At 37.7% G+C, this 12,342-nt stretch overlaps 1 protein-coding gene across 2 annotated transcripts in view; it reads right to left on the reverse strand.

The window, feature by feature from the left end:
- The window catches only part of LOC143291891 (uncharacterized), a 22,114-nt gene extending 10,225 nt beyond the window's left edge, over positions 1 to 11,889 (reverse strand). For both annotated transcript variants that reach the window (XM_076602027.1, XM_076602026.1), the window contains exons 1-9: positions 11,640 to 11,889; positions 10,265 to 10,526; positions 9,577 to 9,666; positions 7,815 to 7,886; positions 7,080 to 7,138; positions 6,656 to 6,708; positions 5,033 to 5,175; positions 2,587 to 2,745; positions 1,089 to 1,144 (exon numbers count right to left, since the gene is read on the reverse strand). In XM_076602027.1, coding sequence (XP_076458142.1) covers positions 1,089 to 1,144; positions 2,587 to 2,745; positions 5,033 to 5,175; positions 6,656 to 6,708; positions 7,080 to 7,138; positions 7,815 to 7,886; positions 9,577 to 9,666; positions 10,265 to 10,526; positions 11,640 to 11,788 — 1,043 coding nt within the window. In that variant the 5' untranslated portion in view covers positions 11,789 to 11,889. The remainder of the gene's footprint in view (positions 1 to 1,088; positions 1,145 to 2,586; positions 2,746 to 5,032; positions 5,176 to 6,655; positions 6,709 to 7,079; positions 7,139 to 7,814; positions 7,887 to 9,576; positions 9,667 to 10,264; positions 10,527 to 11,639) is intronic.
- Positions 11,890 to 12,342: the final 453 nt, after the last annotated feature.

Here is a 12,342-nt window from a genome sequence, read left to right on the forward strand (position 1 = left end):
CAACAAAGAAATGATTGATAACAAAAGCATTGTCCATGGTAAAATTCTGAAGTAAAATCCACTTTGACAGCAAAACAAATATAACTGTAGGCAGAAAAATAGAATAAAAAAAAAAACCCATAAAGTAAAGCACTGCACTGAAGTGACGCCACTCTCCCAGGAAAGAGTAGCCTGAATTTCACATAGAGAAGTCTGGGACAAAAGAGTGATGCAAAACAATAATACACAATACAATACAAAATAGGAAAGAACAGAACAAAACGGAATGAAATGGTATAACATTAACCCCCCCCCCCCCCCCCCCCCCACCCCCACACACACACCCCTGCCCCCCGCACTCACAAAAACAAACAAACAAAATAAAATAGATAAAATTAATTAAATACAATATGGCAGGTACATCAAATACAATTACATACAATAAAAAGTACAAAAAAGTAATAATGATGCTATAAATCAAAACCAAATTCCTGAAAACATATACAGAGATATTTGAGCACACATTGTTTTGAACACGTGTGTAATAAGTACACCAACATAAGCACAACTGCGCAAATGCACACACACACACACACACACACACACACACACACTGACTGAGAATACACCTGACTGAGAAAGTGAAACTGAACCGTATGGAAATATCCGGAATCAGTCCAAGGGAAGCTACTAGGTATTACAGATAAATCAGTACTCATGGAACACGGTGTAAGTATTAAATTAGAAAAGGACAAAATGAATGTGATTGAAATTATGTGAAATGAATGAAAGAAAAAAAGTAAATATTAAATGTACATTATAACATATAGTACTAACCTCCCCCCTCACACACACACACACACACACACACACACACACACACACACAAATGTGTGTGCCATTAATAATGCCATATTCGAGATGGAAAAAAAGAAAAAAAGAAATATATGCGCATACAACCCTTTGAATGAATCAGTATAAATGTTCACATGAACACACCTGTGCACATGCATATATATGCTCTCTCTCTCACACACACACACACACACACACACACACACACACACACACACACACACAGAGAAATAGATACACACTGCAGCACTCACTTTAGTTTCCCCAGGGAAGTAACTGACTTGAGCTGATTGTCAGAGACATCCAGAATCTGTAACAAGGAAAAAAGAAGAAGAAGAAGAAAAAAAAAGTTATGAAATAAAATGACTTTCTTCGACTGAAAAAGTATGTATGAAAATTAGTTCCTAAATCTACTATTATAAGAGAAAGGAAAAAGACAAAAAACATAGCGTAATGCTGTGATTTCATGTTTATCATATTATATATTCTTTTTTTTTTCCCCTCAATGATTTACATTGTCATTATATTATAAGATAAGTGTCAGTGTGTAAGAAGAACATTCTTGCATGCTTCTAGGAAAAATAGAAAAAAATTCATTTTTTTTTTGTTTTTGTTTGTTTGTTCAGAAGTTTAAACAGGGATTGGTTGTAAATGCCGACACCTGGTCCAAACAGAACTGTTCTGTTTAACAGCATGTAAGTTTAGATTTGACAAATACTTTGTTTCAGACTGTGAGCAAAAATATGATTTGGATGGATGTAATATCAATACACAGTAAAGAGCAGCTTGAACGTTCACACAGGGGAATCTGTTGCAACAAAAATGAACACAACACACTACAGTAACACAGTACAACACAACACAGTATATCACAACATGATACAACACAGCACAATGTAGCACAATACGGCACAATAAAATACGAAACAATAAAAATGAAGTATAAAACTATATAATCTATCACAATGCAATACAATAAAATGGATATTGATACGACTGAATATAGATACAGTAATTGTATAGCACCTATCTTTGGTCCGAGACCAAACTCTATGCAATACAACACAATACAACCAGTACCAAACAACACAAGGCAACACAACACAATATAGCACAACACAACCAAACACAACACAATACAACACAATGCAATACAACACAACATAACAAAACACAACCAAACACAACACAATATACAACACAACACGATATAACACAACGCAACTAAACTGAACATGATACAACACGATGCAATACAACTCAATACAACACAGCACAGTGCAGTACAAACCACAGACCTCACAGACACACTGCATCAACCAGAGATGCCAACCCCTGTCAAGCGTTAGTAGGAACAATCAGGAAATTTGGTGGGAACATTCTGAATTTGGTAGGAACACTCCGACTCCAAGCCACATCAAGCAAACGTACATTTTATCTACAGGGCATACAAACATTGACATGATGTTACTGCTACAATAAAGCTGATTGGTCCACTCAATGCTGTTTCATTGTAAACAAGCTTGCGATTAGCTGAGCATCATCAAGTGAGACCAAGGTTAGTAGTTACTGCCCTGGCCTTGTGATCAACTGGTCTAGAACGTCTGTGATAGGAAAGCATGTGACCATGCTATCGGTTCGAAAATGAACACATTGGAACAATTTTGATGTTGGTGTTACATCGGACAAACTACAATGGAGCGTAATACAGTACGGCAAAATTATAACAGTTGGCATCTCTGATCACCTCACCTGCAAGGCCGGCAGTCCAGAGATGGCGGAAAGGTCAGAGAGGCGGTTTCTGGACAGGTCGATTTCCGTCAGCTTTTTGCAGCGGTGGAGGTCCGTCAGTTTCTGAAGACCGTTCCCCGCCGCAAACAGCTCTTCCAGGTTGGGTAGATAACTGATCGCCTGTGAAACAAAATCATATTTCAGGTGAAAAAACGATGGGCGCAATAGCCGAGTGGTTAAAGCGTTGGACTTTCAATCTGAGGGTCCCGGGTTCGAATCACGGTGACGGCACCTGGTGGGTAAAGGGTGGAGATTTTTACGATCTCCCAGGTCAATATATGTGCAGACCTGCTAGTGCCTGAACCCCCTTTGTGTGTATATGCAAGCAGAAGATCAAATACGCACATTAAAGATCCTGTAATCCATGTCAACGTTCGGTGAGTTATGGCAACAAGAACATACCCAGCATGCACACCCCCGAAAACGGAGTATGGCTGCCTACATGGCGGGGTAAAAACGGTCATACACGTAAAAGCCCACTCGTGTGCATACGAGTTAACGCTGAAGAAGAAGAAGAAGAAGAAGAAGAAGGTGAAAAAACGAACCACAGATTCATACGCATGTGCAAAACAAACTCGTACATAAGTATAATTTTGTGTGTGTAGAAAGGGTTGGATGGGGAGGGGAAATATCGATACGAAGAGAGCAGACCAGTTTCAGTTTCAAGGAGGCGTCTATGCATGAAGACTGATCCATATATGCTGAATAGCATCTGCTCTAAAGAAAAAAATAAGCAAACAAGAAACAAAACAAAAAAAGTGGATGCCTGACCCAAATATAAACCCAACAAGCTGGTCACACATTGAGAGCCTACACTAGGTTTCTGTAAAACATTAACACAAATTGACATAAATAAATCAATAAAATAAGCATATATAAGAAAATAAGGGTGAAAACTGAAAGGTATTATAGAATAAAAGAGAGAACACATGATAACTGATATGAATCAAAGATGTGCTAAACAAAATAAATGTTAAACAAGCATAAGCATAACTTTGTGTGTAGAGAAAGGGGAGAGAAAAATCGAGACATATTTTCCTTGGTTTCAGCGAACAGAATATATATTGCTGAGTATGTGTAGATTATATCTTTGCACTCTGTGTGTGTGTGTGTGTGTGTGTGTGCATGTGCGGGTGCAGTTGGACAAGTGGTGTCAAGATGTCTGTTTGCAATGAGTGTGAGAACACATTATTTATCAAATTATTTCACAATCGACAATCAATGAGTTTGGTGCATATGTAAATTGCTTTGAACTAAACTATATTTGAGGAAAAAGTGCTGAATAGGTGATTAAGTGATAATTGTTGTTGTTGTTGTTGCTGTTGCTGTTGTTGTTGTTGTTGTTGGTTGTTGTTGTTGTTGTTGTTGTTGTTGTTGTTGTTGTTGTTGTTGTTGTTGTTGTTGTTGTTGTTGTTGTTGTTGTTGTTGTTGTTGTTGTTGTTGTTGTTGTTGTTGTTGTTCTTCTTCTTCTTCTTCTTCTTCTTCTTCTTCTTCTTCTTCTTCTCCTTCTTCTTCCTCTCAACCATTTTCATCATTATGTCAGCATCACAGGAGGGGGCTATTGTCCTTCACCCACCTTTGGTTTTACCTAATTATCCCTCACATTCCATACTTAAGATCCTTGTTGCTTTGCAACCAGTCAGTGCAGTACAGGGTCTTACTTACTAAAAATCAATATCTTTAAAATGATACTTGTTTGTCACAGTAAACATCCATTAAGCCTTGGAACGAACGCATGAATGGGAATGAATGAATGGGAATGGATGAACAAATGAATAAACAAAGAATATATCAGTGACTGAATGTATGAATAAAATAAGAGGGAAAAATACTTATCATGGTTAGATTTATTTCATACCACCCACCCATACCTAACATGGACCTGTGATTCCTAACAAGTAAACAATACTTTAGGGATTTGATCCCACAAGCCATCCCTTTGAGAAGAATGATGTTCCTTGTCATGAACATGTGCCCTTGAATTTTGAAATGACTGAATCACTGTCATTTTGCTGATACCTATTATTTTATCTTATTTACACACACACACACACACACACACACACACACACACACATATACAACCCCCCCCCCCCTCCCAACACACACACACTCACACACGTGGACGCATACACACACAATTTCACTCTCCAAACACCATTGGAAACAAAACATCCCCCATACATATTATACATACAAGTCCCCCACCTACACATATACACACAAACATGGACACACACACACGCTTTCACACTCCAAAAACACTGTAATACCCCCACAAACAAAACATCCGCCCTACATTTGCATACACAAGAGCCTCGTCACCCCCACCCCCACCTTACTCCCCAGCCCCCACCTCACCCCCCACCCCCAGCCCCTAACAAACAGACAACAAAATTCCACTGACACTGAGGTTGGTGAGTCTGTTGTTGCTGAGGTCCAGGGAGGTCAGACTGACACAGCTGACCAGCTCACTGGTGTCCAGTTTGCTCAGCCGGTTGCTGTCCAGCCGCAGGCACTTTAGCTTCTTCTGACCACTCAGACCTTTCCCTGCCAGGGGTGGGGGGGGGAGGGGAACACACAATATTACAAATCATCATCATCATCATCATGATCATGGTAACCTTCACCACCACCACCACCACCATCATAATTATAACCACAATAATGACATTGTTATATATAAAAAAAATGAAAATCTGATTGTGTGTTTTGCGTTTTAAATGGCCTTATTATGGAATTGGATTACATGTGTTTGTTTTTGTTTTGTTTTGTTTTTTCTTGAGAAATATAACCTTCACTGCAAGGGGATAAAACAACAACAACAATAATAATAATAATAATGGTAACAACAACAACCACCACCACACTATCATCACCATAATAACTTCTTATTTTTTTAACGGGGGGGGTGGGGGGGGGGAAGCAAGCATAGTGGGAGGGAGGTCTGGGGGTGTGGGGAGGCGTGGGGGGGAGGGGCTTAGGGGGGGTGTAGGGTGTATGGGGAAAACAGAATATTGCATGACTTATTACCATCATGACAACAATGCCTTACAAAGTCTAACGTATTCTACTACATTATAAACTGGGTATAGTTATCCCATTTGCTATGCATCATACATTACTGTCAATACTGTAAGTCATTTCACTTGAATGTTTCTTGTACACGGAGATACCTGTATGGATTGGAGTCAAACCGATACTGGCTGATAACTCTGTTTCACAACACATGAGTTAAAACTTGCATTTTTTTCTCCTGATAAATAAGCTTGATAGATGTGTTTTCAATGTACCCACTAAAATGTTAATAAAAAAACACAGAAACAAAAAATAATTACAGTAACAACTCAATTTCATACAGCGCCTAACAGGAGTATACAGAAAACAGAAAATTGCATGAATTATAATCATAATAACCTTTTTTTTTTCTTCTTTTTTTTTTTACATAGCGCATAGTAGCATAGTATGGGCTGGTCGGTCAGTGGGTACGAGAAAAAAAAAAAAAAATTGCGAGAATTATAATCATCATGAAAATGATTTCACATTTCTTATACAGCACATAAATTTGTGTAATATAACTCAATGCTGTGTACACACTGCACACAGAGACAGCTCTTTAAGCATTTTATTTTAAGGCGATACGCATACCGATCAGTCGGCACCCTTTGACGCATCCTCCAATCTCAATCTGAAGCTGTACACTCTAAGATTTCATGCATGAGCAACACACACCCTCATTCACATGTATCTCTCCACTCTGTTTTGTCTCTCTCTCTCTCTTTTTCCCCACTGTTAGAAAATAAAGATTCATTCATTCTTCCATTCATTACCTCTCTTGTTATTACCATCCTTATTGTGTAGTACAGACCCTGTTCAGGGTGGGGACTGGGTGTAAAACTTCATGTCAGTGCTTATCTATCATCCTTGGAAACAAAGAATTTTTCTTGTCTTGTCGTCTTGTCTTCTCTCTCTCTCTCTGTCTGTGTCTGTGTCTGTCTGTCTCTCTCTCTCTCTCACCCACATATCTTACCCAAGCTCTCGATCTGATTATGCTGAAGCTGCAGATTACATAACTCTTTCAAGCTGAAACACAGTAAAAACAAAGAAACAATACAATACAATACAATACAACACAATTCAATACAATACAAAATAGTCTGCAAAGTGTGATTTTTCCATGAAGAAACTAACTCTGAGTGTTGAATATGTCAAAATTTCTCCTACTTTTGTCATGGAAATGAACCACAGTAAACATCTTAGGAGATTGAACACACACACACACACACACACACACACACACACACACTTTCATGCTAACAAACATCAGCACGAGCTTACAATCATGTTCATATATTCATTCTTTTATTTTTTTTATATATATTTTTTTTATTGCGATTAGCAATTTCTTCTTAGTACTTTTACCACTCAGATATCGACAAGACAGTACACTGTACCTTCCCAGTCCTTCCAGTTTGGAGATTTTGTTGTCATATAATTTGAGGTCCCGCAAATCCTGTCAAAGATGAAAAAAAGAAGAAAAAAAGAGCTTTACACTGATTGCTCATTTATATATATATATATATATATATATATAAACGAGAAATGTGATTATCAGCCATAGTGAATGACAGTCCACACTACTCATCACAAAGTAATGACTCAGCAAGTAGTAAGCTAACCACATTGATGATTTTTTTTTTTTTTTTTTTTTTTTTTTTTTTTTTTTTAATAATTGTAATCTGCTAACTTAATGATCATCAGAGATTTTTTTTTTTTTTTTTTTTTAAATCATAATCTGCTATTCTTTAACCAGTATGCAAATCGAAACTCGTTCTAATATGCAGTTTGCCAATATTTTTTTTATTACCATCAATGTAATGCCTTCATTTGGTATTGTGTTGAGTAGACCCTGTTCAGGGAGACGAGTGGATGAAAAAAACCACAGCAGTGCTTATCTATCATCCATGGATATCAAAGAATCTTGTCTTGATTTCTCTCTCTCTCTTAAGTTTGTTTTGCTTTAATATTTGCTTTCACCATTTCAGTTTGTTTATTCTAATGTTTTGTTGTGCAATGAAAGTATGTCAACGCTTTCACCCATGTCATAAGGACCTCATGGCCAATGACATTAAAGTGTTGAAGCATTCTTTCTCTCTCTCTCTCTCACACACACACACACACACACATACCTGATTGAAATCCAGATGCTGGAGTTTACATATGTGGTTACCAGACAGGTCCAGAACCCTCAATTTCCGGAACTGCAGAATACGCATGATAACATTAACAATATCACTTGTCAGTTGGGATCTTCTGTCACCGCTCCTACCCACCCACCCCAAAAAAGAATAAATAAATAAATAAATAGATAAATTTAAAAAAAAGATAAACAAATGAATAAACAAATAGATAATGAACAATTAAAAAAAAAAAAATGAAAGTCAATGCAAGAACAAACAAACAACTATGCACATAATATTACCAGGACACAGAGTTTGAAAACATGACAGGAAAGTACAGGCATATAAAGATAAAGACAGAAGAATGAAAGTGAAATCTTGCGTGAATGAAAGACAGAGACAGACAAAGAATGAGAGACAGAAAGAGGGAAGCAGAGACAGAGGGAGAGAGAGAAAGAGAGACATATACAGTAAATGAATGAATGAATGAATGAATCTTTTCCAGCATGGGATATATAATTTGCAAATCAGACAACTTACCTATCAGCCTCAGAGAGACAGAGACATGGACAGAGGCACAGACGTACAAAGAGAGAGAAATAAAAAAATCATATTTGGCTCACGAGTCGATAAGGCTCCTGCACCTTTCACAACTTGTATATATATATATATATATATATATATATATATATATATATATATATATATATATATATATATTATATTGTATTGTATTGTACCTTATTGTATTCTATTGTATCGCAGTGCACTGAACTGCACTGCAATGTAACGTAATGTACTGTGTAACAGTTTGTCACAACAGATTTCTCTGTGTGAAACTCAGATTGCTCTCCCCAGGCAGAGCACATTACTACAGTACAGCACCACCCTTTTTTTCTGCTTGCAAGCGTATATATTTTCCTATCAAAGTAGATTTTTCTACAGAATCTCGCCAGGAACAACCCAGTTGTTGCTGTGGGTTCTTTTACATGTGCTAAGTGCATGCTACACACAGAACTTTGGTTTATCATCTCATCCGAATAACTAACATCCAGACCACCACTCAAAGTCTAGCGGAGTGGAAGGTAGTATTGGCGAGTCTGGGATTTGAACCTGTGTGCTCAGATTCTCTCACTCCCAATGTGGGTGCCTTATCATGAGGCTACAATTCCACATGTGATGTGCATGTGAAGGAGCACATGGCCGGCTTGTTGATGTTGATGTCTCAGAATTCAGCAAGGATGACAGAATATTTGGAAATCAACTTGAAACTTTGTCACTCTATCAGGTAAATGTGAAAGAAGTGTGTTTCAATGCATAAAACAAAATAATAATAATAATAATAATAATAATAATGATAATAAAATGTGAATCTGTAATTTCTAAGGGCATAACATAAACTCATAGCTAACCTGTTTTCTTGTTGTATCTGGATGACACAAGCCATCAGACTGAACGATAAGATAAGCAGGTTGTCTAGTTATATGAATGAATGGGTGATGTTTGAGACTGAAAGCAGAAGCATACAGCTTGTGGTTGATTTTGTAATAAAATCAAACATTTCAAATGCATGGATTCCAAAGGCATTGGAGCAATGGCATAACATTTGAAAAATTAACCAAATTCAAATAAACAGCAAAAAAACAGAAGGCTCCTTCCTCTGCCACACACACACACACACACACACACACACACACACACACACACACACACACACACACACACACACACACACACACACACTCACACCCACACAAAGCTGGCTTCAGACCTTTTCCAGATCAGGAATGACAGTGATCTCTGCTCCATGGAGATCCACTTCATATACCTTGTAGAAGTTCTCTTCTTGACACAACTCCAGCTGCAAACAGACATGGACTGATAATAATGATAATAACAATAATAACAGTGAAGAGCGATAATACCACTTACAACTAATAATAACCAAACAAAGAAGAAGAAGGAGGAGGAGGAGGTACACTTATACAGCTCCTATAGTCAAAAGACAGGCTTCAAAGTATTTACCATGGCATTGCTTGAATAAGAAACTCAAACACAACTCTGTGTGACTAAAAAACAAGCGGTTTACACAAACATTCACACGTAAACATGCACTCAATCACTGACACATGTAAAAGACTTAAAAGATGATAAGAATATTATTTAGTCTGCCATACCATAGAGATATACTGCTAAGTACTATGTAGTTAGTCTGCCATACCATACAGATATACTGCTAAGTACTATGTAGTACTTTCCTTCATTCTTTAAATTAAACAGCCATTTCAATTTGAATGAATGTAACAATTTAGACAAACAGCCATTGCAAAATTCATAAATGAACTACCCTAAAAATAAATCATGCTAAAAATAATATATGAATTCTTCTTCTTTTTTTTCTTTTTTTTTCTTTTCTTTTTTTACAAATAATAAACTGCAGACAGTAATTACAGACTAACAATTTCGGCTGGTGTGATCGTCTTGGTTTCCTGAGGTCGTGCACTCTGCAGGGCAGATCTGGCAGAGGCGGAGGCACTGGTGCTGCTGTTGCCCGGCCCATCGATGAAATGTATGTCTTGGTCACTGGCAACCGTGGCAGTGGCATCATCAAGTTCAAGGTCAGGCACAGGCAGGGGGCGCTCTGTCTTGTCACGTGTGGAGCGACTGCTGGCCAGGCTTCGGTAGGAAGTGGTGGAGGAAGCACGGGATGATGGGACTCTCCTGGAAACAAGATGCCAGAAAATCATGTCCAAGGTTTTTCCCAAATGTGTCCTTTACACCATGGCACTGTAATTATTTTCAAGGTGTATTGGCACTGAAAATTATTTTCAAGGTGTGTCCCATATGTTCTATATACCAATGAAGTGAAATTTATTTCTGAGGTATGTTCAATCATTTTCACACCACAGAGTGAAATATACCACCGTTGTTCTGCACTCCAAGACAAGAAACAGCACTTTAATTTGGAGACAAAGATAAAACTTTATTAAGTACACTTGTTTGGTCCCAAGTGAAATTATGAAATCTGTGCAGTTTGGTATGAATAACTGAAAAGAGAGTTCAGTTAGTAGCCCTGGAACAAGAATAAGTTAAGGGGAGTTTCCTATACAGGTTAAAAAGTTACAGAATCTTACAAACATAGAGCTTTCTTCTTCTTCTTCTTTTTTTTAAAAAAGAATCTGAACTAACACAGCAGACTACCTAGAGAATCTGAACTTACAAATACAACCAGAGCAGAACACTTTAAGAGGTGACTGTATTCAAACAAAATATCATATACTATCATATCATATCAAATGTCACTGCTTTTTGGCTTTATCAGCATTTTGCCTGATCAATTAGGACTTAAAAAAACAACAACTTTATACAAAACTGTATAGATAAGATGACACGGATGGATAAGGAAAAAGATGAACAACAAAACTGATAAAACCAGAAAAACTGAAGAGATGATGTTTTTACTAAATTTTAGCATCCAGAAATATATGTATTGTTTTAACAGTATTCTAATACAGCACTGGAATCAATTCCCACAAGTTTTCACCTGCCCCCAGCACAATCTGATATATTCTGGACAGTTAACTGGAATACTAAAGAATACTTTGAACACCTTCCACCAGTGAGTTTGTTTTGTTGTTGTTTTCCAAAGAAACCACTCCTCAAATGATAGACGTAAAAGCGCTGTTAAGTCCACAAAACTCCAGACCCCATTACTTCAGCTACCACTTCTGCTACAGCTACTACTACTACCACAACCACTACAACTACTAAGGAGAAGAAGAAGATGAGGTATAGGAAGATAATCATCATCTCCACCACATAATATCAACCCACCTTGCTCCAGTGGAACTACTTAGAGGCAGACGAGGTGGAAGAGGTTTTCGCGTTTCAATCGGTAAGACACCAATCGGGCGACCAACCGACTTTGGCACTCCCCCTCTGCTCCTGGACTTCATCTGAGCCTCCATGTCGCTCCGTTTCATCTAGGATGCCATGCTTGACCACAAAACAACTTAAAAAATGAAGAGAAACAGGCAAAACATGTGTTAGTCGAAAATTGTGTTTACAGCGGGAGTTAGGTCGCCATCTTGAATTGCGACTTGAGGAAAAGGTAACCCGTCATTCTTTTGTTGGTAAGGGTCGGTGTAGTTTCCCTTGAAGAGGACACGTTGTGACATTGTTTGGTCACTCGAAAGTGTGGGTGCGTGCTTGTATTGGGTTTTATTTATTTAATTTTTTTATGATTATTTATTTCATTTCATTTTATTTTTTACACAACACAGCACACACACACACACACACACACACACACACACACACACACACACACACACACACACACACACACACACACACACACACACACACACATCAGAGAGAGAGAGAGAGAGTTTTACGTACATCTGTGTCCCAGCGGATATCAAAGCAACAAAGCCGAAAATCTGGAATCGTTCAAACTTTGTAGAACTTCTTTTTTATAATTATTCTTGATATCGGCAGTTTTACCAGTGCATTATATTCTTTCCCCATCTGTTTC

The sequence above is a fragment of the Babylonia areolata genome, chromosome 18 (assembly GCF_041734735.1).
Source record: "Babylonia areolata isolate BAREFJ2019XMU chromosome 18, ASM4173473v1, whole genome shotgun sequence".
Classification (NCBI taxonomy): domain Eukaryota; kingdom Metazoa; phylum Mollusca; class Gastropoda; order Neogastropoda; family Buccinidae; genus Babylonia; species Babylonia areolata.